Source organism: Myxine glutinosa, chromosome 1, assembly GCF_964187855.1.
Source record: "Myxine glutinosa chromosome 1, kmMyxGlut1.1, whole genome shotgun sequence".
Lineage (NCBI taxonomy): Eukaryota > Metazoa > Chordata > Myxini > Myxiniformes > Myxinidae > Myxine > Myxine glutinosa.
This window is the reverse complement of record NC_136261.1, coordinates 367,616,094-367,641,522: the sequence shown is the minus strand read 5'-3', so window position 1 is coordinate 367,641,522 and position 25,429 is coordinate 367,616,094. Positions and strand designations below refer to the sequence as shown.

Below are 25,429 nucleotides of genomic sequence, written 5' to 3'. Positions count from 1 at the left end.
GGCTGAAGAACGGCTTCTCACCACTTAGAAAGTTTTTATCCACAGCACAATAGAATACTGCTCTCCCCTCTGCGCTGGTGCTCCTGCCTCACATGTACAGTGTATTCAGAAAGTATTCAGACCCCTTCACTTTTTTCACATTTCGTTATGTTGCAGCCTTATGCTGAAATCGTTTAAATTCATTTTTTCCCTCATCAATCTACACTCAATACTCCATAATGACAGAGAAAACAGGATTTTAGAAAGTTTGCAAATTTATTAAAAATAAAAAACTGAAATATCACATTGACATAAGTATTCAGACCCTTTGCGATGACACTTGAAATTTAGCTCAGGTGCCTCCCATTTCTCTTGATCATCTTTGAGATGTTTCTACACCTTGATTGGAGTCCACCTGTGGTAAATTCAATTGATTGGACATGATTTGGAAAGGCACACACCTGTCTATATAAGGTCTCACAGCTGACAATGCATATCAGAGCAAAAACCAAGCCATGAGGTCGAAGGAACTGCCTGCAGAGCTCAGAGATAGGATTGTGTCGAGGCACAGATCTGGGGAAGCCTACAAAAAAATCTCTGTTGCATTGAAGGTTCCCAAGAGCACAGTGGCCTCCATAATTCTTAAATGGAAGATGTTTGGAACAACCAGGACTCTTCCTAGAGCTGGCCGCCCGGCCAAACTGAGCAATCGGGGGAGAACGGCCTTGGTAAGAGAGGTGCCCAAGAACCCGATGGTCACTCTGGCTGAGCTCCAGAGATCCTGTGTGGAGATGGGAGAAACTTCCAGAAGGACAACCATCACTGCAACACTCCACCGGTCTGGGCTTTATGGCAGAGTGGCCAGATGGAAGCCAAACAGTTCAATCTTGGTCTCATCAGACCACAGAATCTTGTTTCTCACAGTCTGAGAATCCTTTAGGTGCTTTTTTGCAAACTCCAAGCGGGCTTTCATGTGTCTTTCACTGAGGAGATGCTTCCGTCTGGCCTACGTCTGGCCACTCTGTCCCTCAAATATTCCCACAGGCCACACAAGATCTGCCAGCAACCCTTTTCTGGTGAAACTGCCAAAATCAAGACTCTCTGCTCACCTTCACTCTTTCATTCCTCTTTTCTCCCACCTCTGGAACAAACTCCCTCACCCTCTTCAATCCCACTCCTCCCTACAGGTCTTTAAAATAACTGTTCACCACCATCTCTTATCTTCCCCCACACAAAACCTTGATCTTTTCTACCCCCGTTAATACACCCCAAAACCGCCTCTTTCAATCCCCAACTTATTTTCTGAAAGTCCTAGTAGTGTTCATTTGTTTTATACCATGTCTGCCTCCCCTCTCCCTTCCACAGATCTACCGACGTCCCTGTTCTCCACTGTTCTGCTTGCATGCTTCCCTCCCCTCCCCCCCCCCCCCCCCCCCACCCCTCTTTTGTCTCCTGCTCCCTTCATTGTATGTTTAATGTGTTAGCTCTTACACGAGCCTCGATTCTGTAAACAAGTGATCCAATTCAAACTTGGTACAATTATGTATAATATTGGAAAGATTAACCGATTATAATTTGGGGTCAAGAGATGAAAGGTCAAAGTCTAATAGGTCTATAACTTGAGAACGGTTAAATTGATGCAATTCAAACTTGGTACAGATATGCATAATGATGTAAAGATTAACTGATTTGATTTTGGGGTCCCAAAGTCAAAGGCCAAAGGTTAATGTCAGGTAAAAATGTGATAACTTGAGAAAGCTGAATGAATTAAAATGAAACTTGGTACAAGTATTATAATCTATATAATAATACCGTAAGGACTCGACTTTGTTATCCCTTTTACGCCGCACCCAGTGACCCGATGCCCACGGCACAAATGGATTTACGATCTACGAACCGCGCTCTTTGCTTATCACGTACAGCCATACTCGAAAAATCTGAATTAGCCGACGTTGGGACCCAAAAGCATCCGATTAACTGCCGATACGACGCCATCGTATTGGCGTCTGCTGGGCGAAGGCGAAGCGAACCGTCCGCTGATTGGACAGTCGAGTGGTGTGATCATGGGTGGTGTGAACCAAATGGTCTTTTTATTCCCTTGAACATTTTAAATTAGGATATATAAGGAAACGTCTTTATCGTCATTTTAATAAAGTTAAATGGAGTGACGTTGGGATACTCGGGGTGCGTTGCATAAATCCTCGTAACTCAGAGAGGTGTAGCAGGTGGCGAGACCTAAGGAAGCTTAAAGATAACGAGCTGAAAACAGACGAACGATATGTCAATCTCTTTCTACACCGAACGGAAATAAAAGTATGAGAGCGGGAAGGCATGGCCTGAGCACTTCGAACAGAGAGGACTGATTGGACTTAACATAAGGAGAAAAAATTGGAGCTTAACGGAAGAACAAGATCCCATGAGCGCTCCCCTATGCCATCCATAATGGTACACTCTATCCATACACCACATCCTCCCTTCCGTGGATGTTCCACGGGTTTCACGTCTTTATCGTCATTTTAATAAAGTTAAATGGAGTGACGTTGCGATACTCAGGGTGCGTTGCATAAATCCTCGTAACTCAGAGAGGTGTAGCAGGTGGCGAGACGTAAGGAAGCTTAAAGATAACGAGCTGAAAACAGACGAACGATATGTCAATCTCTTTCTACACCGAACGGAAATAAAAGAACGAGAGCGGGCAGGCATGGCCTGATCACTTCGAGCAGAGAGGACTGATTGGACTTAGCTTAAAGAGAAAAAATTGGAGCTTATCGGAAGAAGAAGATCCCATGAGCGCTGCCGTCACTTATCGAGGTGTGTTGAGGTCTGAAGAGATGAGGTGGTTTCTAGGAGCGATTTGCACCTTTTTGCTGCTTGAGGTGAGTTCGGTTCGTGTTTTGTGACTCGTAGATTTATTATTCAAAACACGGTCACAGTGGCGTCAGGCACTGTGACCGTGTTTGTGACTCATATTCGCGATTACCACAGAAGCACATCGACGGGGAGTATCTTATATAATAATAGCGTAAGGACTCGACTTTGTTATCCTTTTACGCTGCACCCAGTGACCCGATGCCCACGGCACTAATGGATTTACCATCTATCCCCTATGCCATCCATAATGGTACACTCTATCCATACACCACATCCTCCCTTCCGTGGATGTTCCACGGGTTTCGGCTAGTGATGTAATAATGTGGGTGGAGGCATATCGGTCTATGTTGTGACGTCAGAGTGTCGTTGGAGTTTATGTTTCTTGCTCTTCCATAACCGGTGGGTACCCTGGTTTAGAATAGGTACACCGTATCCCTGCGTGTCGTAAGAGGCGACTAAAGGGGTTGGCGTCAGGAAGGGCATCCGGCCATAAAAACATTGCCTCAAAAGGAGAACCATGACAATTACGACTACATATGGGCAGGGTACAGCCCTAAGTACCCGGTGGGGGACCCCACTCCCCCTCGTCAAAACTCAAAGTGGGGAACCCGATCGAAGCAAGGGTCGAAATCATTCCATTTATGATGACGAAACGTCTGATGCACGACGTGGAGATCGGTTTCTGAGGTTTGGGACATGGAATGTAGGGACAATGACAGGGAGATCAGGAGAAGTGGTGGAAGTATTGGTCAGAAGAAGAGTGGACATATGTTGTGTGCAGGAGACGAGATGGAAGGGAAGTGGTGGGAGAATGGTGAAGGGTAGGCAGGGAAAGAAATACAAGTTTGTGTGGCAAGGGTGCCCGGAGGGCATGCATGGCGTTGGTGTCCTGTTTTCTGAGGAGTTTGTAGACAGTGTGGTGAGTGTGACTAGAGTGAGTGATAGGTTGATGATGGTGAAAATGATGATTGGAAAGCTCTTGGTGAACATCATCTCGGGATATGCTCCGCAGGTTGGTCGGAGCGATGAAGAGAAGGACAAGTTCTGGTGTGCTATAGAGAAGCTGATGGAAAACGTGAAAGATGAGGAAGTTGTTGTGGTCGGAGGAGACCTAAATGGACATGTGGGAAGGAGCATGGACGGTTTTGAGGGAGTTCATGGGGGTTACGGATATGGTGTGAGAAATGGAGAAGGTGAAAGGATTTTGGAGTTTGCTGTTGGAGATGATTTGTTGATTTGTAATACTCAGTTCCAGAAAGAGGATAAAAAGCTTGTTACATACACGTCAGGTGGGTCGTCGACGACAACGGTTGACTACCTGATGGTGCGTAGGCGAGATAGGGGGCACCTCCGGGACACAAAGGTGATCCCGGGGGAGGAGGCTGTTTCACAGCACCACTTGGTTGTCTGCGACATAAGGGTGAAAGGTGCGAAGAGAGCTCGGCGGGTGAAGTACCAACCGAGAATGAAGGTGTGGAGGTTGAAAGAGGTGACAGTGAGGGAGGCATTAAAAGAGAGGCTGAGTATGGTAGAGGGTGATGTGGTTGAGCTTGAAAGTGGTTGGATGTCAATGAAAGCTCGTCTGTTGGGAGCCGTTGGTGAGGTATGTGGATGGACAAAAGGACCACCGAGGCACTCGGAAACATGGTGGTGGGATGATGAAGATGGAAAGAAGATTGACGAGAAGAGGAAGAAGTTCAAGGAGTGGCAGAAGGCGAAGGGTATGGGGGCAGAAAAGGCAGAGAATGAAAGTTATAAGGCAGCCAAGAAGGCTGCAAAGAAAGAGGTAGCAAAGGCACAGGAGGCATGTAGGAAAATGTTCGGAGAACGCTTGGATTTGGAAGAGGGTCAGAGAGGTGTGATGTGATGGGGGTGAGTTGCATGAAGGATGAAGTGGGACAAATCGTTGTGGACCCAGATGGAATTAAAGGAAGATGGAAGAGATATATGGAAATACTGTTGAATGCAGAGAATGAATGGGATGACAACATGGAGAGTAACCCAGTTTTAGGACCGGCAGAGAAGATAACCGAGAAGGAAGTTGAGGAAGAGATAAAAGCAATGAAGAGTAGAAAAGCGGGATGGCCGACGGGAGTTGTAGGAGATATGTTGAAGGCAGCGGGAAATTGGGGTGTGAAGAGAATGACAGAGATCTGCAATCTGGTGGTGAAAGAAGGCGCATTCCAGTGGATTGGGAACTGAGTACCCTCGTCCCTCTATACAAGGGGAAAGGTGACCCTCTGGACTGCGGCTCATATCGAGCGATAAAGTTATTGGAGCATGGAATGAAGGTATTGGAAAGGGTGTTGGAGAGGAGGATAAGGAAGAAAGTGAAGATTGACGAAATGCAGTTTGGATTTATACCAGGAAGAGGAACGACGGACGCACTTTTTATTGTGAGGCAATTGCAGGAGAAGTACATGGAGAAGAGGAAGAAGTTGTTTCTTGGGTTTGTTGATCTGGAGAAAGCATTCGATGGGGTTCCACGTGAAGTTGTGACATGGGCATTTAGGAAGTTCGGAGTGGAGGAATGGTTGATCAGAGTAGTGATGGCAATGTACAAAAGAGTAAGCAGTAAGTATAAGTATGAAGCGGTAAGCAGTAAGTACACAGCGGTAAGTACGGTAAGTACGAAGGTAAGTACACAGCGGTAAGTACGAAGGACGGGAACAGTGGTGAGTTTGAGGTGAAGGTGGGAGTGCATCAGGGGTCGGTACTAAGTCCACTACTATTTGTAGCTGTGATGGAGGTGCTGGCTCAGAACGTAAAGGAGGGTTTACAGTGGGAGTTGTTGTATGCAGATGATCTGGTGTTGATTGCAGAAAGTATGGATGGACTGAAGGAGAAGATGAACAAGAGGAAGGAATGTATGGAGACAAAAGGTCTGAAGGTGAATATCGGAAAGACGAAGGTGATGGCAAGTGGTAAAGCATGTGGTGAGGTGGAAAGAACTGGGAAGTGGCCGTGTGCTGTGTGCATGAAGGGTGTCGGAGTGAATTCCATTCAATGTACAATGTGCGCTGAGTGGGTTCATCAGAAATGTAGTGGTTTGAGAGGGTCATTAACCAGTGTGGCAGCTACATTCAAGTGTAAGGTGTGCACAGAGGGAGCTGCAGATGAAGGAAATGTTGAGTTGGATCTTGGAGATGGCGTGAAGCTGGAAGGTGTGAAAACATTTTGTTACCTAGGAGACATGCTGAATGGAGAAGGTGGATCAGACTCGGCAACGGTTGCTCGAGAGATGTGCATGGAAGAAGTTTCGGGAACTGAGTGGCGTGCTGATGAGGGGAGTGTCATTGAAGCTGAAGGGAAAGGTGTATGCTGCATGTGTGAGAAGTGTTATGATTTATGGGAGCGAGACATGAGTAATGAACGTAGAGCAGCAACGAAGGCTGGAAAGGGTGGAAATGCGAATGGTTCGGTGGATGTGTGGAGTGTCGTTGAGAGAGAGGAAGACAAATGATGAATTGCGAAAGATGATGGGAATAGAGCCTGTGATGGATGCTGTGAAGAGAAACAGGTTGACATGGTTTGGTCATGTGTTGAGGACGGATGAAAGTGACTGGTTGAGAAGAGTGATGGAAATGAATGTAGAAGGAAGTAGGGGACGGGGAAGACCGAGAAAGACTTGGCTAAAGATGGTCGAAGAAGAAATGCGGGCAAGGGGGTTAACAAGGGGAGATGCAGAAAATAGGGCAAAATGGAGAACATTGTCATGGGGACCGCAAGGCTAACCCCCGCTCTTGCAGGGAAAAAGGCCTTAAAATGCCTGTTGTTGTTTGTTTGTTGCTCTTCCATGAGCTTCGGTCTTATCGGAAAATGAAGATAAAATTGAGGGATGGTCGATTGTACCAGAAAGATTGATAATACACAACCAAAGAGTAACTGGAACAGCAGCTGCTCTTTTCAACCACCAGGTTTCCTTGGAAGAGTAATTTATTTAATTAAATACATGAACCACAGGTTTTGAAGCACAAACTACACATTTTGAGCTTGGCCATCAAGGTATTCATGCATGCCCACTTCAACACAAATCCATTTCACAAATATATTTGTTTGCAAAGGAAAAACAGAAAATACTTCATACCTCGTTCTACATCCACAGGGTCCAAATGTTCAGGCTCAATTGTCACTGTTCTCACCACTCCTGAAGAGAAATTGCAAATGTGTTTACAGACAACATTGACAAAGTTTATGAATTTTTTTTTTTTTTTTTTTGTATAACAAAGTCGAGGCTCGTGTAAGAGCTATTGCATTAAAAAAAACAAAAAACAGAAACACAAATAAAATATATAATAAAGGGAGTGGGAGACAAGAGAGGGAGACAGAGGGAAGCACAGCAACAGTAGAGAACAGGGACAGTGGTAGATCGGTGGAAGGGAGATGGCTGGGGCGGGGTACACGGGATAAAACAAATGGACACTACTTGGACTTTCAGGAAAGAAAACTGAATTTGAAAAATGTGGATTTGGGGTGTATTAACGGCGGTAGAAAAGATCAAGGTTTTGGATGGGGGAAGATAAGAGATGGTGGTGGACAGCTGCTTTGAAGACCTGGAGGGAGGAGTGAGATTGACGAGCGTGTGGGAGTTTGTTCCAGAGGCGGGGAAAAAAGAGGAATGAAAGCGTCTGAGGGCATAGTCCAGAATCACAGAAATGTTGCTCCGTGATATACTTTTCGCCGAAGACTGCGCACCCGGCAGTCATAATCTCCAAAGATATGCAATTTATTGTCAACTCATTTCAGAAATCTGCTTGTCGCAATGGCTTTGCGATTAGCCTCAAGAAGACCGAGGCCATGCTTCAGCCGAGGCCAGAAGCAGACCAGACTCTGCCATAAAGCCCAGATCGGTGGAATGTTGCAGTGATGGTTGTCCTTCTGGGAGTTTCTCCCATCTCCACACAGGATTACTCGAGCTCAGCCAGAGTGACCATCGGGTTCTTGGTCACCTCTCTTACCAAGGCCTTTCTCCCCCGATTGCTCAGTTTGGCCGGGCAGCCAGCTCTAGGAAGAGTCCTGGTTGTTCCAAACTTCTTCGATTTAAGAATTATGGAGGCCACTGTGCTCTTGGGAACCTTCAATGCAGCAGAAATTTTTTTAGGCTTCCGCAGATTTGTGCCTCGACACAATCCTGTCTCTGAGCTCTGCAGGCAGTTCCTTCGACCTCATGGGTTGGTTTTTGCTCTGATATGCATTGTCAGCTGCGAGACCTCATATGGACAGGTGTGTGCCTTTCCAAATCATGTCCAATCAATTGAATTTACCACAGGTGGACTCCAATCACGGTGTAGAAACATCTCAAAGATGATCAAGAGAAATGGGAGGCACCTGAGATAAATTTCAAGTGTCATCGCTAAGGGGATGAATACTTATGTCAATGTGATATTTCAGTTTTTTCTTGTTAATAAATTCGCAAAACGTTCGAAAATCCTGTTTTCTCTTTGTCATTATGGGGTATTGAGGGTAGATTGATGAGGAAAAAAAATGAATTTAAACGATTTCAGCATAAGGCTGCAACATAACAAAATGTGAAAGGGTCTGAATACAATATCTATATATCTATATATATATATATAGATATATATATATATATATATATATATATATATATATATATTGTTGTGGATATGAGGATTGTATTTTTTTTATTGTGTGTTTTATTAATATTGCTTTATTCTGGACCCTCCTGCCTCCAGTTATGTATAAAGGTCAAAGGGCGTCCCATAATTAGTCCATAAAGCATACACGTCAGCCAATCATAGATTTCCCCCTGGTTGATAGTTATATCTTTATTATGTGTATTAGGGTAAGGCCTTGTCTCCCATTAAGATGACACTCCATTGCACCAAGTGAAATAGAGTAGATTCCTTTCACATTCCCCCTTCATCATTGCCAAGCCTCGATTGCCAATTACATCCCCTCCAAAACCACCATTGAACATGTGCTCGGGTCGGGGAAGAAAGGCGTGCCCGCCCGTCGTCATCAAGGGCGGAGCCAGAGGGTCGCGCGACCAACCAGGGCCGAGGTGAGCACACCGATGGGCGTGTCCTGAAGGCCGGCGGCTTGATCGCCGGAGGCGCTATAAAAGCGCGCGCGCAAGGACGTTGTGGAGTGGAGTAGTTGCTGAGTTGTGTAAAAAGATCATCCAGAGAGAACCAACTGTAGGAGAACCAACTGCGAGAGTACATTGAGATCATCCAAGGAAGCTTTGTACACAGCAACGGCTGATCAAGTGGGCCGATGGTTGTTCCGGAGCTGGTGCTTTTCCGAGCAGAGTCCGAGGCTGGCATGTGAGCAAAAGAACATAGAGAACATTAAGGAGATCATCATCCAGGGAAGCACAAAGCCTGTTGTAGTCCTGGCAAAGCACGCGACGTCCACAGCAGCAGCAGCAGCAGCGGCGGCCACAGCAGCAACAACACTCAACAGCCGCTTGGGGCCTGGACGGCGGTTTTGAGCAGGGCCGCGAAGGAACGGCGGCTGCCAAACGCGCCGATCGTGCTGCAGGACCCCTAGGACCTTCCTTTCCCTCCAGCCATCCACCTCCTGCCTTTCCATCCTTTTGGTGTACGTGAGTTTGTTCTGTTTGTTTTGTCCCTGGGTAGTTAATTAAGCTCGTATAAGCTAGCGTTGCACTGTCTCTAAAATCTTCTGTATATTATTTTCTTATCTTTCCTTCTCCTTGGTTATTTTTGGGTGTAAATAGAAATAAATTATATTCGTATTTCCAACCTTTGTCTTCTTCTTCTTCACATCCGCGTCGCCTTAGTCTTTTCCCTATTGAATATCTGTGGCGCGATCCGGCCAACGTTCGGGGATCGGGTTAATCGGGGTAACTGTTAGGCCGCGGTGCCATCCGCTCGGCAAACCAACATCCTTATCCGCGGGCCGTAACAATATATATATATATATATATATATATATATATATATATATATATATATATATATATATATATACACACGATGTTTGTGGTCGACGCTGTGGGTCCCGTGTTGGACAACACAGTCATCGCACAACCCATAATCCTTGGTGAGCAGGCCAATGAAAAGAGATTTGTCAAAAATGACGACTCACACCATCTATATATATATAAAACACAGTTTGCTTGTTTGTGTGTTACCTATAGACTCCTAAACGGAGGCTCGCGTACTTGATTTTTGGCATAGACATGGCCCACCTAAAAATGACCTCCGATGACAAGATCCATTTTTTTATTTATTCATATTTAACTTCGCGCATTTCAGCGAGGAACATTATACACTGAATTGCAGCCTGTTCTACAGCAGCGCGCTGATTCGCTCAGAGCGATCACGTGATGTTCCATCCTCGCCGCCAGACGTGCTCACGTACTCAATTTTTGGCATAGACATGGCCATTGGGCCTGGGAAGGACATGGCCCACCTAAAAATGACCTCCGATGACGACATCCATATTTTTTATTCATATTTACCTCAGCGCATTTCAGAGAGGAACATTATACACTGAATCTCAGCATGTGCCAGAGCAGCTCGCCGATTCGCTCAGAGCGATCATGTCATGTTCCATCCTCTCCGCCAGCCCACTGAACTGAAAATATATAGAATGTCCATTGCCATTCACACCACACAGGTGAAGATGCAGCTACCGGGCGCCATCTTGGTTGGCACTCGATGCTGGGCGATGATTTCCGTCATGTATTTGCACGTAATTCAGAGCGCAAAGCGATTGCGTTTTTTCACCTTTTGTGTGATCGTGTTTTGTGTCGATTTTGTGCGATATGAATTCAACTTCTTTGAATGAAACAGCTGTGAAACGTCTTTCCACAAGACTTCCGTAACCGATTGGAGCAGTTTATTGCCGCACAAAATGGCATTTTAACAGTTGTCTGGCTTTTAAAATCTGGGACCCGTTCAAAACAAACGAGATCCGCGAAGCGAGTCAGTCGAGTCGTGCTAACCAAGATGGCGACACGGCGGCTACACTTTTCACTGAGTATGAGCGTTCTATATATTTTTAATTCAGTGCGCCAGACTCGCTCACGTACTTGATTTTTGGCATAGACATGGCCATTGGGCCTGTGCCAGAGCAGCTCGCTGATTCGCTCAGAGCGATCACATGACGTTCCATCCTCGCCACCAGACTCGCACCATATATCACGGTGTAATTTGTGCGAGGCTTTTGTCCGAGTGAGCTTGAGTCGAGAGGGCGAATGTACGGGTTGGGAATTTACGGGTCTCCCTTCCCCCGCCCGGCAACGCCGGTACTGGAGGGCGTCATAGGATCAGTGAGTCTCCGAAATCCACTTCGTGCTGTTGTCGCGAAGATGCAGAACGATGTCACGATTGTTGTACTGCTCTCCTACCATGAGAACTGCAACGTCATTGTTGACTGGCCCTCCCCTCCCCTTCCCTTCCCTTCCCCTCCCTTCCCCTTCCTCCTCCTCCCCCCCTCCTCCTTTCCCCCCCTTCCCTCCTACCCCCCCTCCCCTTCCCTCCTCCCCCCCCCCTCTCCTCCCCTTCCCCCTCCCACCGTTCCGTTCCCCTCCCCTCCCCCGCCCGGCAACGCCGGGTACTTCTGCTAGTCATCAATAATTCAGCCTTCACCTTTGGCACAACCAAGGACCAAAACATAATAACTGTGATTGTGTAAAGGCACAGAAAGGATGTTGGGCAGGATAGCTTAACATGTGAAGGTATAGAAGAACCACCTTTAGAGGCCATTTTTCCCTGTAGAGCGGGGGTTGGCCTTTTTTGGGCACCATGGGTCCCCTTTTTGAAGCAATGTTTTACGGCCGGATGCCCTTCCTGCCACCAACCCTGTTAGTCGACTCTTGCGACGCACAGGGAATTACCAGTGAACTGGTGCTCAATTTGCCGACCTCGGAAGGATGACAGGCTGAGTCAACCCCCCTGGTGTTAATTCAGCGATCGACCGGGATTCAAACCCAGGATCCTAGGATCCCGAGCCGGCACCCTAACCACTAGGCCAACACCAGGCTATCTTAACATGTGAAGGTATGAAGGTATAAATTGCTGATGGAGTAGTTTACCATTACGCCTTACCATCCTCTTGGTCTATTGCCTCCTCTTCCAGACCACCTGAGTCCTCATCCTCTATCACCACTCCTGAAGAGAAATTGCAAATGTGTTTACAGACAACATTAACAGCAAGTTTTTGAAATTGTGTTTTTATTTTATTTTTATGAATAACAAAGTCGAGGCTCGTGGAAGAGCTAATGCATTCAAAAAAACAAAAAAACACATGAAATATATAATAAAGGGAGTGGGAGACAAGAGAGGGAGAGAGAGGGAAGCACAGCAACAGTGGAGAACAGGGACAGTGGTAGATCTGTGGAAGGGAGTGCTGGGGTGGGGTACACGGGATAAAACAAATGGAAACTACTTGGACTTTCAAGAAAGAAAACGGAATTTGATAAATGTGGATTTGGGCAACGGCGGTAGAAAAGATCAAAGTTTTGGATGGGGGAAGATAAGAGATGGCGGTGGACAGCTGCTTTGAAGACCTCAAGGGAGGAGTGGGATTGAAGAGGGTGTGGGAGTTTGTCCAGAGGCGGAAAAAAAGAGGAATGAAAGCGTCTGAAGGCCAAGTCCAGAATCACAGAAATGTTATGTTGCTCCATGATCCACTTTTCGCCAAAGACTGCACACCCATCAGTCATAATCTCGAAGATATGCAATTTGTCAAATCATTTGTGCAATCTGCTTGTCGCAATGGCTTTGAGATTAGCCTCAAGAAGACAGAGGCTCTGCTTCAGCCGAGACCAGAAGAGTTATACCATCCCATCCATTACAGGTCAGTCATGTGTGTCCTTTGGAAGATCGACACATTGCCTTCGGCATGAACGTGACATTTGCCTGGACACCAAGATAAGTGTCTGCAGTACTGTTGGCTTATTGACAATCCTGTATGGATGCAAATCCTGGACATCCTATCGTCAACGTATCAACCACCTTGATCAAAAACATGTGATGCCTTCGTAAGATTATTGGCTTCACCTGGGGAGAAAGAATACCTAACGCCTCAATCCTAGATTGTTGTCGTATCCAAGGAGTATTTCCTGATGCAAGCCCAGCTTCGCTGGTCAGGACACCTCACACACATGAAAGACCATAGAATCCCAAAAGCGCTTTTCTATGGACAACTTAAATTTAGTAAACGGTCACATGGTGGACAAAGAAAGCGCTACAAGGACATCCTTAAGTCTGAACTCAAGTCTTGTGCCATCCCAGTTGTCACCTGGGAACATCAGGCCACAAACAGGTCAGCTTGGCATAACATTTGCTGCAAAGGCCTGGACCACTTTGAATGTGGGAGACTTGCCATCGAGAGACAGCAGAGGCAAGAGAGGAAAACCTGCCAATGTCCATATCTGCAAGGACCAGTATGTGTATGTATGTATGTATATATATATATATATATATATGTATATATGCGATGCTTGTGGTAGACGCTGTGGGTCCCGCATTGGACTACACAGCCATCGCACATCCCATAATCCTTGGTGAGCAGGCCAATGAAAAGAAGAGATTTGTCAAAAATGACGACTCACACCATCATCAATAATTCAGCCTTCACCTTTGGCACAACAGAGGACCAAAACATAAAAACTGATTAAGTGAAGGCACAGAAAGGATGTTGGGCAGGATAGCTTAACATGTGAAGGTATGAAGGTATAAATTGCTGATGGAGTAGTTTACCATTATGCCTTACCATCCTCGTGGTCTATTGCCTCCTCTTCAAGATCATCCTCTATTTTGATGAGGTCCTCATCCTCTATTGTGATCTGCAAAATTTTAAATCCTTCCATCTTTTCACCATCCTCGGCACAATCACCTGCAAAAGGAATACCAGAAGCGCAATCAACACTGTCGGACTACAAGCAAGCCTGTTCAGTCTTGGGGGAAAAAAAAATTGGTTAACAAATTCCAAAATTCACCAAAACAACAAACACCATGACCAAGGAAAAGTTTTATTATATGAACAATGGCAGTTTCAATGGTAAAATTACACCAAGGGTAGGTTGTGTTACATTGTTTAGATTTCAGTATGAACTCAAGAATGCAGCCTTGGAGGGACATTGGAGTTTTTATGAATAACTAGCAGAGTTACCTGGCGCTACCCAGAAAATAAGTAGTCAGGTGTGTGTAGTGCAGGGGTCGAAATTATCGACGGCATCGACGGCAAAGGCCGGCGTGCCCAAGCTATTTGCCGTGCTGCCCCCCAACTTTTCATGATCACTATGGCAGAGAGTTGCAGTGCCCTTTTTCTTCAGTTGCTGCTGTGCCCTTTTTGTCAATAAAGCATAATAATAGAGACCAAAGTATGAATAAAGTAATGACGAAAACAACAAACTGACTTCGTCGGCTTTCGTTTTCTCAGTGCATGTCGGAACATTAGCGTAGTAAGCATATACATTGTCTGGGCTACCTCGTTTCCCGTTCTCTTACTGAATACAGAACGTTGCAGTCCTACTATCGTCCTTGGGTACGGGAAACGAGGTTCAAGGGCATCCCATAATTTATATTGGCCCCGCCTACGACCATTCGTCATCCAGCATAATCAATGAAACGCAAAGCATTATGTGCTACTATGAGCGCATAAATTACAGCGTGGCTATTATTGCCGATGTTTGCACACCCACGTCGTTGCCTACCAACCGCGCTGTATTAGCGGGGGTAATACTCATGGTTGGGACGGCCTTCCGATTGCCTCCGTCCCGACTATAGGTATGTTACACCCTCCGTATGCTTTTTGACGACCTGGGCTCTGGTGAGAGAGAAGATACAACTGCAACGGTGTCTGCCACCATGAAGGGGCGCATCAAAGACTTGAAAACCCATAAATTTGCATTGTATCTGGCAGTGTACCAGGACTTGTTGCAAGAACTTTCAGTTCTGTCGAATAGATTCCAGGCAGAGGACATCCCCATCACCTCTGTGAGAGCCAGTGTTGAGGTTGCTGCTCTTGCCCTGAAGGCACAACTGGAAACTCCAGGCACTCATGTACAGAAGTTTGAGAGGGAAGTGCAGGAAGCCAACACTGACTCTAACACTGAGGATGGGGACAATCAGACCAAGAGGCTGAAGTACAGGGATCTGGAGCTTTATGGTCCTAGAGTACCATCTGTTGAGGAGTTTCAGGCTGGACCCTTGAAAACTGTAGTTGACAAAGTGATTGATTGTTTGGACAAGAGATTTAACGAGTTCTATGAGAATGAGGTCCTGATTGCGTTTGAGGTGTTTGACCCCAGCAACATGCCAAAGGGCAAGGACACCCTTGCTGCCTATGGCAATGCCAAAGTCACTTACCTTAGCAATCACTTTCAGCAAATCATTGAAAGAAATGGTTGTGATCCAAGTCAAATACAAAGAGAATGGCTGTCCTTGAAGCTTGACATCAGCAGAAATCATGGAGAGGAGTCCAATTTCCTAGGTCTATGGAAGACCATTCTGACAGAAAAGGGCCACAATACCCTAATATACTTCATCTGGTGCAGATCTGCCTTGTGTGCCCAGTGGCCACATCACATGTAGAGAGGCAGTTGTCAGCAGTGAAGCGTATTCTTGGGGATTGGAGGCTAAAACTGGGGTTGGGTATGCAGGAACACCTTCTGCGCATCAGCACAGAAGGGCCCGACCCCGACGACTTTGATCCTACACGAAGCGTTGCCAGGTGGCATTCTATGAGTGCATTTGGACGTAGGCCTGATACTACACCCCTCTCCCCCAAGGGTGATTGAATTGTAATCATGTATAACTGACTCAAGACTGAGTCAGTATTGAGTAAAGATGATGTCTGATGATGATGATGAAAAAAGTTCAACTCTGTCAAACAAAAGTTAAACTTTGTTACATGGACATGATGACAATGCAGTTCTGACTGAGTTGAGTTGAGTTTTGAGAGAAATCAAATCTGAAACTGTTATTGAGATTCAAATTCTAAAAATACATTATTAAAAAGTTTAAGTTGATTTACTTGTTCTGTCAAACAAAGGTTAAACTTTGTTACATGGCCATGATGACAATGCAGTTCTGAGTTGAGTTGAGTTTTCTGAAACTGTTTATATTCTAAAAATACATTATTAAAAAGTTTAAGTTGATTTACTTGTTCTGTCAAACGAAGGTTAAACTTTGTTACATGGCCATGATGACAATGCAGTTCTGAGTTGAGTTGAGTTTTCTGAAACTGTTTATATTCTAAAAATACATTATTAAAAAGTTTAAGTTGATTTACTTGTTCTGTCTAACATTTCCCTGCCTGTTTAAGTTACCGACACACTTTGCCTTTGTGCCCACAAGAATAATTCTAGATTGCCTTGGTGCCCCCCAAACCCAAAAGAAAATGCCTTGGTGCCCAAAAAAATTTGAAGTCATCAAAGGCTAACATTGCTGTGCCCTCCCTACAGAGTAATTCGACCCCTGGTAGTGGGCTTTTTATAGTCAGAGGAAGCTACGTCCCCAGTCTATATCTGATGCGCCCATGTTTTTTGTTGTGAAAAGGTCCCCCCATGTACCCCCTCTCCCCTCTCTAAGTCACTTCCTTAGCCTTTCCATGAGGCACAACCGAACAAACAGAAGTTTACAAATGGGGTTTTATAGATTTAAAATACAACATATAACTAGAACGGCACTCAGTAGAGAGCATACCTCCGCCTGGTTGGCCACAGCACTCAATGGTGAAGAATCACTTTAAAAATTAAACTAGCCGGATCCGGATCTTCACCAAAATCTAATCATTTCGTCCTTGTCCCATACGCTGCATCTCTGCCAAATTTCGTCCGAATCGGTCCACAACTTTTTGAGATATTTTGTTCACAAACAAAGACAGATAGACAGACACAGGGGTGAAAACATAACCTCCATCCACCTTTGGTGCGGAGGTAATTAGAGTTGGATGACTTGGACAAATAACCTGGAATGACTGTGCAGAAATTATACGATATTTTTGGGTGACGGATAAAGCATTACTCAAAGAAGTCAGTTATAACCCAAAGGAGTCGGACAATAGCCTTCAGCCTGTTAAATATCTCGGTCATGATTGAAACAATGAGAGATGAAGAAGAAGCAAAACTTGTATCGATTATGGTTTGGACTTGAAATAAATATTGAGCCACAAGGGGAATAAAAAGGATTCTGCCATGGAAGCTCAATGAGTGAATAATACCGGGATCCATCGGAGAATGAAACAATTTGTGGAGGAAGAAGAACCGGGATATCCAGGTGATGCGCTCATGATTCTAGCGAACAGAGTCGATTGATGCGTTATGGAAATGTGAAGCGTCGGGGAGCCCGTATCCGGGGATGGCAAACCAGGCGCTCTGTCGTGATGTCATGCTGCTCCGAACGGAGCGGGAAGGTCAATCTAGCGAGTGTCACCAGAAACCGAGTACGGGCGGGATCGCAAGGTGGAGGGATAAGATCACGTGGTCAAGATTGCACACGTTGAGTTAATGAGCTCAGGAAATTTGACTTTCTCCTCCAATTAGATTCTGGAGGATGCGAATTTCTTTACAACATCTATAGTATGCAATTCACATTTGAGAGAATGGTCGTGAAAGCGGTGGGGCTTTGGTACGCACGACGTCACTTCCGCCAAATACGGCGATTTGAGAATACACCGTATTGCTTGTGGCTGTCATTTTCACATCACACGACCTTTCTTTCTTCTCCATACCTTTTGTGTTTGGCTCACATAATGGGTAGATAATTCCAAACTTGCAATTAATTTCCGCCGTGCAGCACATATAGAGACAGTATTGGGAGGGAGAGGTGTACAATAATTGATCACGTGACTATTGTCACGCTTCTTCACTTCCAACATCTGCCGTGTATAAGGCGAGTGGATTCTCACAGAAACGTCGGCTCTACCCACTTGGAAATCCAGCTTTTTCCAATTATAAACTTTTACTGATATATTTATTTGACTGGATGAATCATAACCTGCATCAATTTCTTTTAAAAAGAGGATTGTTTAGAAAGAACATGGGAGGGTTTGAACATGGGAGGGTTTGCCATGCGGTGCTTTTGGAGAGAAATAGTGAGTGTGAGATTTGTCAGTATTGAAAGACATATCACAAGTATTTGACCATCTTGTGATTTATCAAGGTCTGAATCGAGGGAAGGTGCGGCACTGCGGCAGCCTGCCTGTCTGAAGGATGAGGGATGTCAAGGCAAAGAGTGGAGTCATTAGCAAATAGACAGAGGATTTTCCAGAGAGTCAGAGATCATTGATGAAGATCAGGAATAGGACTGGGCCCTGAATACTGCCTTGGGGCACACCAGCCTTGACAGGGAGAAGAAATGAAGAGATTCCGTTGAAAGCCACACGTTGGCTATGACAGTAGAGGAAGTCCAGCAAGTCATGTGTGGAGTTGGCCTTGCATGCAATGGGCAGAGAGCTTGGAGAGCAAGACAGTATCAAAATAAGATACATGTCAAGAGACCAATCTGATCTCGTGTTTGACATTAAGGGCTTCCGTCCATTGTTGTGCGAGAATAAGCCGCATGTGCAAGGTGGAGAGACCTGGTCTGAAACAAAATTGGTGATCTGAGACGAGGTCATGGGAGAAAAGGAAGGGCTTCATATCAACTGCAATGATTGCATGCAAGCTGATAGGTCTTGTAGTTGAGGGATCCGTTTTTGCACATTTTCATGAAATGCAGTGATGTTGGCTGACTTCCAAGCAGAGGTAATATGACCGAGGGCAAATTATAGGGTGTAAATGGCAAAAGAGAGAGTCCAAGCGCAGCAGAGCATGATTTTAGGACTTGCGAGCTGATGCCATCCGGTCCAAATGCTGAAATCAGATTTAAAGGGTGCCAGAAATTTCTCCACCTTCTCAAGTGCAAAGGGGAGGGCCAGAGAAAGACAGCGCAAATGTGACTGCCTCCAACGAATGTCAGGACTGAAAAGAGACCAAGATGGCGAGAACGCATCTTTGTCCTCCAGCTCTCGACTGCAACAGGCTGATGTCACACTCTGTCCAATCATCCAGCACTACTCAATCATCACATCGTGCCTCCACCAATCACGAAGGCCAGGGTGTGGCCTCCTCACAATGAGTCGTCGGGGGGCGGAGTCCAGTTGTCGTTCGGGAATGTTCAGATGACGTCGTGGTTTCCTTGCCGAATGGCAAATGCTGTTTCTATCGGCCCTGGCGACGCTGTGAGCGAATGAGTCATTTGTCATAGTTGTTGTTTGGCGGGCTTTTATTGTAATGAAGACGGAGGGAAGATCACAGGGGCAAATTACACACTGGGGAATTAATCTTTCAGGCCGAGAATTACTTAGCACAAAGCACGCTCCTCATGGCGACATGCAAACGCTCTTACCCAGACAGACGGCCTACTTACGTACAGAGAGATGGTTTCACGTGGCATACAGAGCATTATAATCTACACATTCTGAACTTTATTAAGCTACCCCCCACAAATGTAACAATATAATAAAGGGTGTCGGAGATCAGACGGGGGGGGGGGGGGGGGGGAGAGAGAGAGAGAAGCACAGCAACGGTAGAGAACAGGGACAGTGGTAGATCTGTGAAAGGGAGATGGCTGGGGCGGAAACACAACTTGGACTGTTGGACTTGGCGGAAACACAAAACACATGGACACAACTTGGACTTTCAGGAAAGAAAACGGCATTTTAAAAAATGTGGATTTAGGGTGTATTAACAGCTGTAGAAAAGGTCAAGGTTTTGGATGGGGGAAGATAAAAGGTGGCAGTGGACAGCTGCTTTGTAGACCTCGATAGGCCTCAAGCTGAGGTCTGAAATAGTGCCAAAAAAATGAGTTTCGTTCCGAACTCGTGGGACTACGATTTCTATGCATTTTTTAATTGTATATAACATGCCTGACCTTGTGTTAAAAGTTTAACTCTGAAATCCTGCCAGTTTCCGTGAACGACCACGTCAAACTAGGTCATGTAGAGTCAAAAAGGAGGATTTTTAGCTCCGGTGCCGACTTTGCGGCGTGGTATCTCCGTCAGTACATACAATTCAGCCTAAGAATTTATGCTAGGCACAGACCTCCAATGGTTCTGTGGCCCTGTCAGTTTTGAAGGCTCTTACTTACGCACGCATCATACAGCGGAAATGTAAAAAATGGACTTTTGTCGTACGTACCTACTCTAAAATTCAATGAATTTCTCCGAAATTAACCCAAAATATTTTCGAAACCATCAGAGATATCCTCTCGAAAATGGGTAAGCTTGGCATATGGAAGGGATACTGCTTATTGACGACGTTTCGTGGTTGTCTGGAAAACAACGGATGAAGGGGGCGACACTAAAAATGCCTCCAGATGCATATGGGGACCGCATGATGACCAGGGATAGCATAGTGAATGTAGAGTAGGGAAGCTTGGTATTATGGTCGGTGGTATGAATACATGAAAATCCATTGATACAATAAGTATCAATCCATAGATAATAATAAGGCACACACCTGAAGTAAATCGCATGATAGTTTATTCACCGTCGTGTCAATACGCCAAGATACAGGCTTCGATGTATGCGAAAATTCTGAATGTCCACGGGCTCAAGTAGCACAAATCTTCTTAAAATTTCAAGGCAATCGGATGAAAAGAGGATTTTAGAAATTCGACAAAGTTGGTGAACTTTGGCCGATGTTGACCTATTGACCTTTTGATCCCAAAAACAATAAGCTTCTTACTTTTGACCAACTCTACCATTTGGTGAAATTTCGTGAAGATCGGTTGAAAATTGTGACCTGCAGGCGCCTGACAGACACAGACAGACAGACAGAAAAACAGACAGACAAATAGACAGAATAACGCACAAGATCAAGCAATATACTTGAAAAATCTCAGGTAGAATTAATCAGCAATTATTTCGCTCAGGTAGAACAGCAAGGTGATCGTGAGTATTTTATTATTAAAATTAGTATACAGTGCACGTTTTTATGCTTCCGCAGGACGGTTGTCCGTCCGGTTGTCCGTCCGGTTGTCGGTCCGTACCAGACTTCCGTTTCCAGAATAACCGCTTATGTGATTGGCTTATTGGTATGAACTGTAATAATTGGTATGATAACAAAATTGGTATGAACTGTAATGCAAAGATGAACTGGTTCGATTTTGGGTTGAAAAGGTCAAAGGGACCATGGTCATGTGACCTTTAATTTAAAATCTTGGTTACCACAACTTGTGGACGAGAGAAGGGATTTCAATCAAACTTGACAGTAAATATGGCGGATGCTTCTTCATGGTGGTCGAACCCTTCCCGCTCCCCCCCCCACCCCCCCAATGCAATTCGGGGGCAAAATCTTCCCCATTCTGTCCTGCTGCCCGGATTCGTCAGGTCAGCACTTTATTAGGGTCAGAGTGCCGATTGGTCCCCATGGACCGTCCCTTTCCCTCTTGTCCCTGTTTCTCTCTTTCTCCAACTCTGACGTGGCCCTGACTTCGTGAAGGTGGGTCACACCATCCTCAATGTGGGGGATCTCTGGGTCGTTTCTGGGAGATCGATCCGCTGTCTTTGTGTCACGGGCTTGTTCGAGAGAACTGTCCGAAGTGATACAACAACAACCAAATTTGACACCACAATGGCCTGCTGTGCAAAGATGGACAGATTAAATGTTTGGGTGTAACAGGACTTGTGCCCTTTGAAAATATTTTTGCAGATCATAACTCGAGTTTGAAACATCTGAGGTTTTACCTCTGTCATGTGACCTTTAATCGAGATCAAACGTAAACAGTGGGTTGACCGAACGCAGGCGGACGCATATCCAATATCACCCACCGATGCAGACATTGTACAACAGAGCTCGTTTTGTCCCACCCTGCACAATAACTTGGGGTATAATTAGCAGTGTAGGTGGATCCTAGACTCGTGGACGTAGATCCTAGACTCGTGGACGTAGATCCTAGACTCGTGGACGTAGATCCTAGACTCGTGGACGTAGATCCTAGACTCGTGGACGTAGATCCTAGACTCGTGGACGTAGATCCTAGACTCGTGGACGTAGATCCTGGACTCGTGGACGTAGATCCTGGACTCGTGGACGTAGATCCTGGACTCGTGGAGGTAGATCCTAGACTCGTGGAGGTGTATCCTAGACTCGTGGACGTAGATCCTAGACTCGTGGAGGTAGATCCTAGACTCGTGGAGGTAGATCCTAGACTCGTGGAGGTAGATCCTAGACTCGTGGAGGTAGATCTTAGACTCGTGGAGGTAGATCCTAGACTCGTGGAGGTAGATCCTAGACTCGTGGAGGTGTATTGTAGACTCGTGGAGGTGTATCATAGACTCGTGGAGGTGTATCGTAGACTCGTGGAGGTGTATCGTAGACTCGTGGAGGTGTATCGTAGACTCGTGGAGGTAGATCCTAGACTCGTGGAGGTGTATCATAGACTCGTGGAGGTGTTGGCGAACTCGACGTTGACCAGATGCTGGTGTCTGTTGGCAAGATTGTGACACTCACCGTCCAATTGCAGCCACGTCTGCAGGCATTCACGATATTTACTCCATCTAAGAGGCGTAAACGGCGAAGTTATGTCATTCACGACGTGTTCAAAGTGCATGAAGCACTTTAAACGCGATTTTCCCGAGGCCATGACTAAACATTCAGCGCGACATGGGCGCCGCCATTTTGTATGTCATGTGACCCAAGCAAGTGTTCTGATAGGCCTAGATTCAACATCAGTGCCTTCGATGCAAGACAAAGTAGTGCGACATAAACGCGTGGAAAACTTTCAAACTGGCAGGATCTGTTAGTTAAACTTTTTGTATGTGCTACAACTCGGCACGTACTCAGATTACCAGTGATTATTTTTTAGTCTCTCTGACCTCGGAACGGGATTGAACGATACACGATGTCAGTTTGAGGCCTACGAGGGAGGAGTGGGATTTAAGAGGGTGTGGGAGTTTGTTCCAGAGGCGGGAAAAAAGAGGAATGAAAGCGTCTGAAGGCAAAGTGCAGAACCACAGAAATGTTGCTCCGTGTTCTATTTTTCGCCAAAGACTGCGCACCCGGCAGTCATAATCTCAAAGATTATACAATTTATTGTCAAATCATTTGCAAAATCTGCTTGTCGCAATGGCCTTGCGATTAGCCTCAAGAAGACCGAGGATAAGCTTCAGCCGAGAACAGAAGGAGTTATACCATCCCATCCATTACCATCAATTACAGGTCACTCATGTGTGTCCTTTGGAAGATCGACACATTGCCTTCGGCATGAACGTAACATTTGCCTGGACACCAAGATAAGTGTCTGTAGTACTGTTGGCTTATTGACAATCCTGTATGGATGCAAATCTTGGACATCCTATCGTCAACGTATCAACCACCTTGATCAATCCCATATGTGATGCCTTAATAATATTTTTGGCATCACCTGGGGAGACAGAATACCTAACACCTCAATCCTAGATTGTTGTCATATCCAAGGAGTATTTCCTGATGCAAGCCCAGCTTCGCTGGTCAGGACACCTCACACGCATGGAAGATCATAGAACCCCAAGAGCGCTTTTCAATGGACAACTTAAATTTAGTAAACGGTCACATGGTGGACAAAGAAAGCACTCCAAGGACGTCCTCAAGTCTACACTCGAGTCTTGTGCCATCCCAGTTGTCACCTGGGAACATCAGGCCACAAACAGGTCAGCTTGGCATAACATTGGCTGCAAAGGCCTGGACCACTTTGAATGTGGGAGACCTGCTATCGAGGGACAGCAGAGGCAAGAGAGGAAACCCTGCCAATGCCCATATCCGCAAGGACCAGTCTATACATGGGATGTTTGTGGTAGACGCTGTGGGTGTCGCATTGGACGACACAGCCATCGCACAATGCACAATCCTTGGTGAGCAGGCCAATGAAAAGAATAGATTTGTCAAAAACGACGACTCACACCATCTTACTATAAAATAGGCGTAGGTGATTCTGTCCGTCTGTCCGGGGGTGTGGCTTAGTCCGTTTGCAGAGTAGCTCCACCCATTCTTGGAGAGGCTTCATGTAAACAAATATCCACCATTTTATTACCTCAAATGGCTTTGAGGCCTGTTTAGTTCGGCCCATGCTGTCTTTCTCTCTCACACAGGTTTATTTCAATTCTAATTCGATATATCATTTCATTTTTAACAGTCGCAAACATCGTTTTAGACTCGGTTGAAAAAAAACGGGAAGAGAATCCCATGAAAGTTTCCGTTTATAGAACGAAATGAATTCTCAAAGGCCTGTAAGCAGAAGCCCATTCATTGAGTCACCCTCATGATTTTATCGAATTCACCATCTGATTTAATTTTTATCGATGGTTTTAGACTCGGTGTCAGAAATAATTGCGAACATTCACGCACGCACACACGGGAAATTGCCGAGATATATTTATAAAAATCGCGCCAAGATGATACACGAAAATACACCGCCTAAAATAACAGTCGGGGAAAATTTCGACATATCTAAAAAATTCGCTTTTTATTTTCTGTTAAGATATATGACTTTTACGTTTTATGACAGTCGGCACAAAAACGACATATATATATCTTCGTTCTTATTTCATTCAACATTATTATCCGGAAGTAAAATATGTGTCAGGAAATTACCGAGAGATATTTCTTGGTTTTTTTTTTTTATTAGTTATGTCCGCATACACTTTAAATAGGTTTATTTGAAATCTTTAATTTTCACAATGTAATTTACTTGCCATTTGTCATTTGATGATTACGAGACACTTCCTCTTGAGGATCGTGACAATTCATGCGTTGCGTGGAAACTTCCATTTCCAAAATGAATGCGACGGTCGATGAAGAACGCAGACTTGAACAGGATGCAGCAAGAAAACTAATGAGACGGGCGAACGAGTCCGTCGACGAACGTCAATGTAGACTTGAACAGGATGTAGCAAGAACCGCACAGAGACTGCACGAGACGGGAGAACCGCACAGGATGCTGCTGCAACAACGATGAGGAGGGTTGGAGAGGCGCGAGGGGTTGGAGAGCGAGGAGCGAGGAGTTGGAGAGTGAGGAGCGAGGGGTTGGAGAGCGAGGAGCTAGGGGTTGGAGAGCGAGGAGCTAGGGGTTGGAGAGCGAGGAGCTAGGGGTTGGAGAGCGAGGAGCTAGGGGTTGGAGAGCGAGGAGCTAGGGGTTGGAGAGCGAGGAGCTAGGGGTTGGAGAGCGAGGAGCTAGGAGTTGGAGAGTGAGGGTCGATTGGAGCGGAGAGTGAGGGCCGATTGGAGCGGAGAGGAGTGCGAGGAGGTATTGGAGAGGAGTGCGAGGAGGTATTGGAGAGGAGTGCGAGGAGGTATTGGAGAGGAGTGCGAGGAGGTATTGGAGAGGAGTGCGAGGAGGTATTGGAGAGGAGTGCGAGGAGGTATTGGAGATGAGTGCGAGGAGGTATTGGAGAGGAGTGTGAGGAGGTATTGGAGAGGAGTGTGAGGGGGTATTGGAGAGGAGTGTGAGGCGGTATGGGAGAGGAGTGTGAGGGGGTATTGGAGAGGAGTGTGAGGGGGTATTGGAGAGGAGTGTGAGGCTGGTATTGGAGAGGAGTGAGGAGGTGTTGGAGAGGAGTGTGAGGAGGTGTTGGAGAGGAGTGTGAGGGGGTGTTGGAGAGGAGCGAGTGGTTG

General features: G+C 45.7%; 1 protein-coding gene across 2 annotated transcripts in view; it reads right to left on the bottom strand.

The window, feature by feature from the left end:
- The window catches only part of LOC137414781 (uncharacterized), a 53,438-nt gene that overhangs the window by 9,267 nt on the left and 18,742 nt on the right, over positions 1-25,429 (bottom strand). Inside the window, exons 1-4 of one of the 2 annotated variants that reach the window (XM_068100286.2) lie at positions 17,017-17,296; positions 13,564-13,686; positions 11,895-11,957; positions 6,938-6,997 (exon numbers count right to left, since the gene is read on the bottom strand). In XM_068100286.2, the coding sequence (XP_067956387.2) occupies positions 6,938-6,997; positions 11,895-11,957; positions 13,564-13,686; positions 17,017-17,026 (256 nt within the window). In that variant the 5' untranslated portion in view covers positions 17,027-17,296. Of the gene's footprint in view, positions 1-6,937; positions 6,998-11,894; positions 11,958-13,563; positions 13,687-17,016; positions 17,297-25,429 lie in introns of those variants that run through there. The other variant, XM_068100281.2, reaches the window with a different exon arrangement.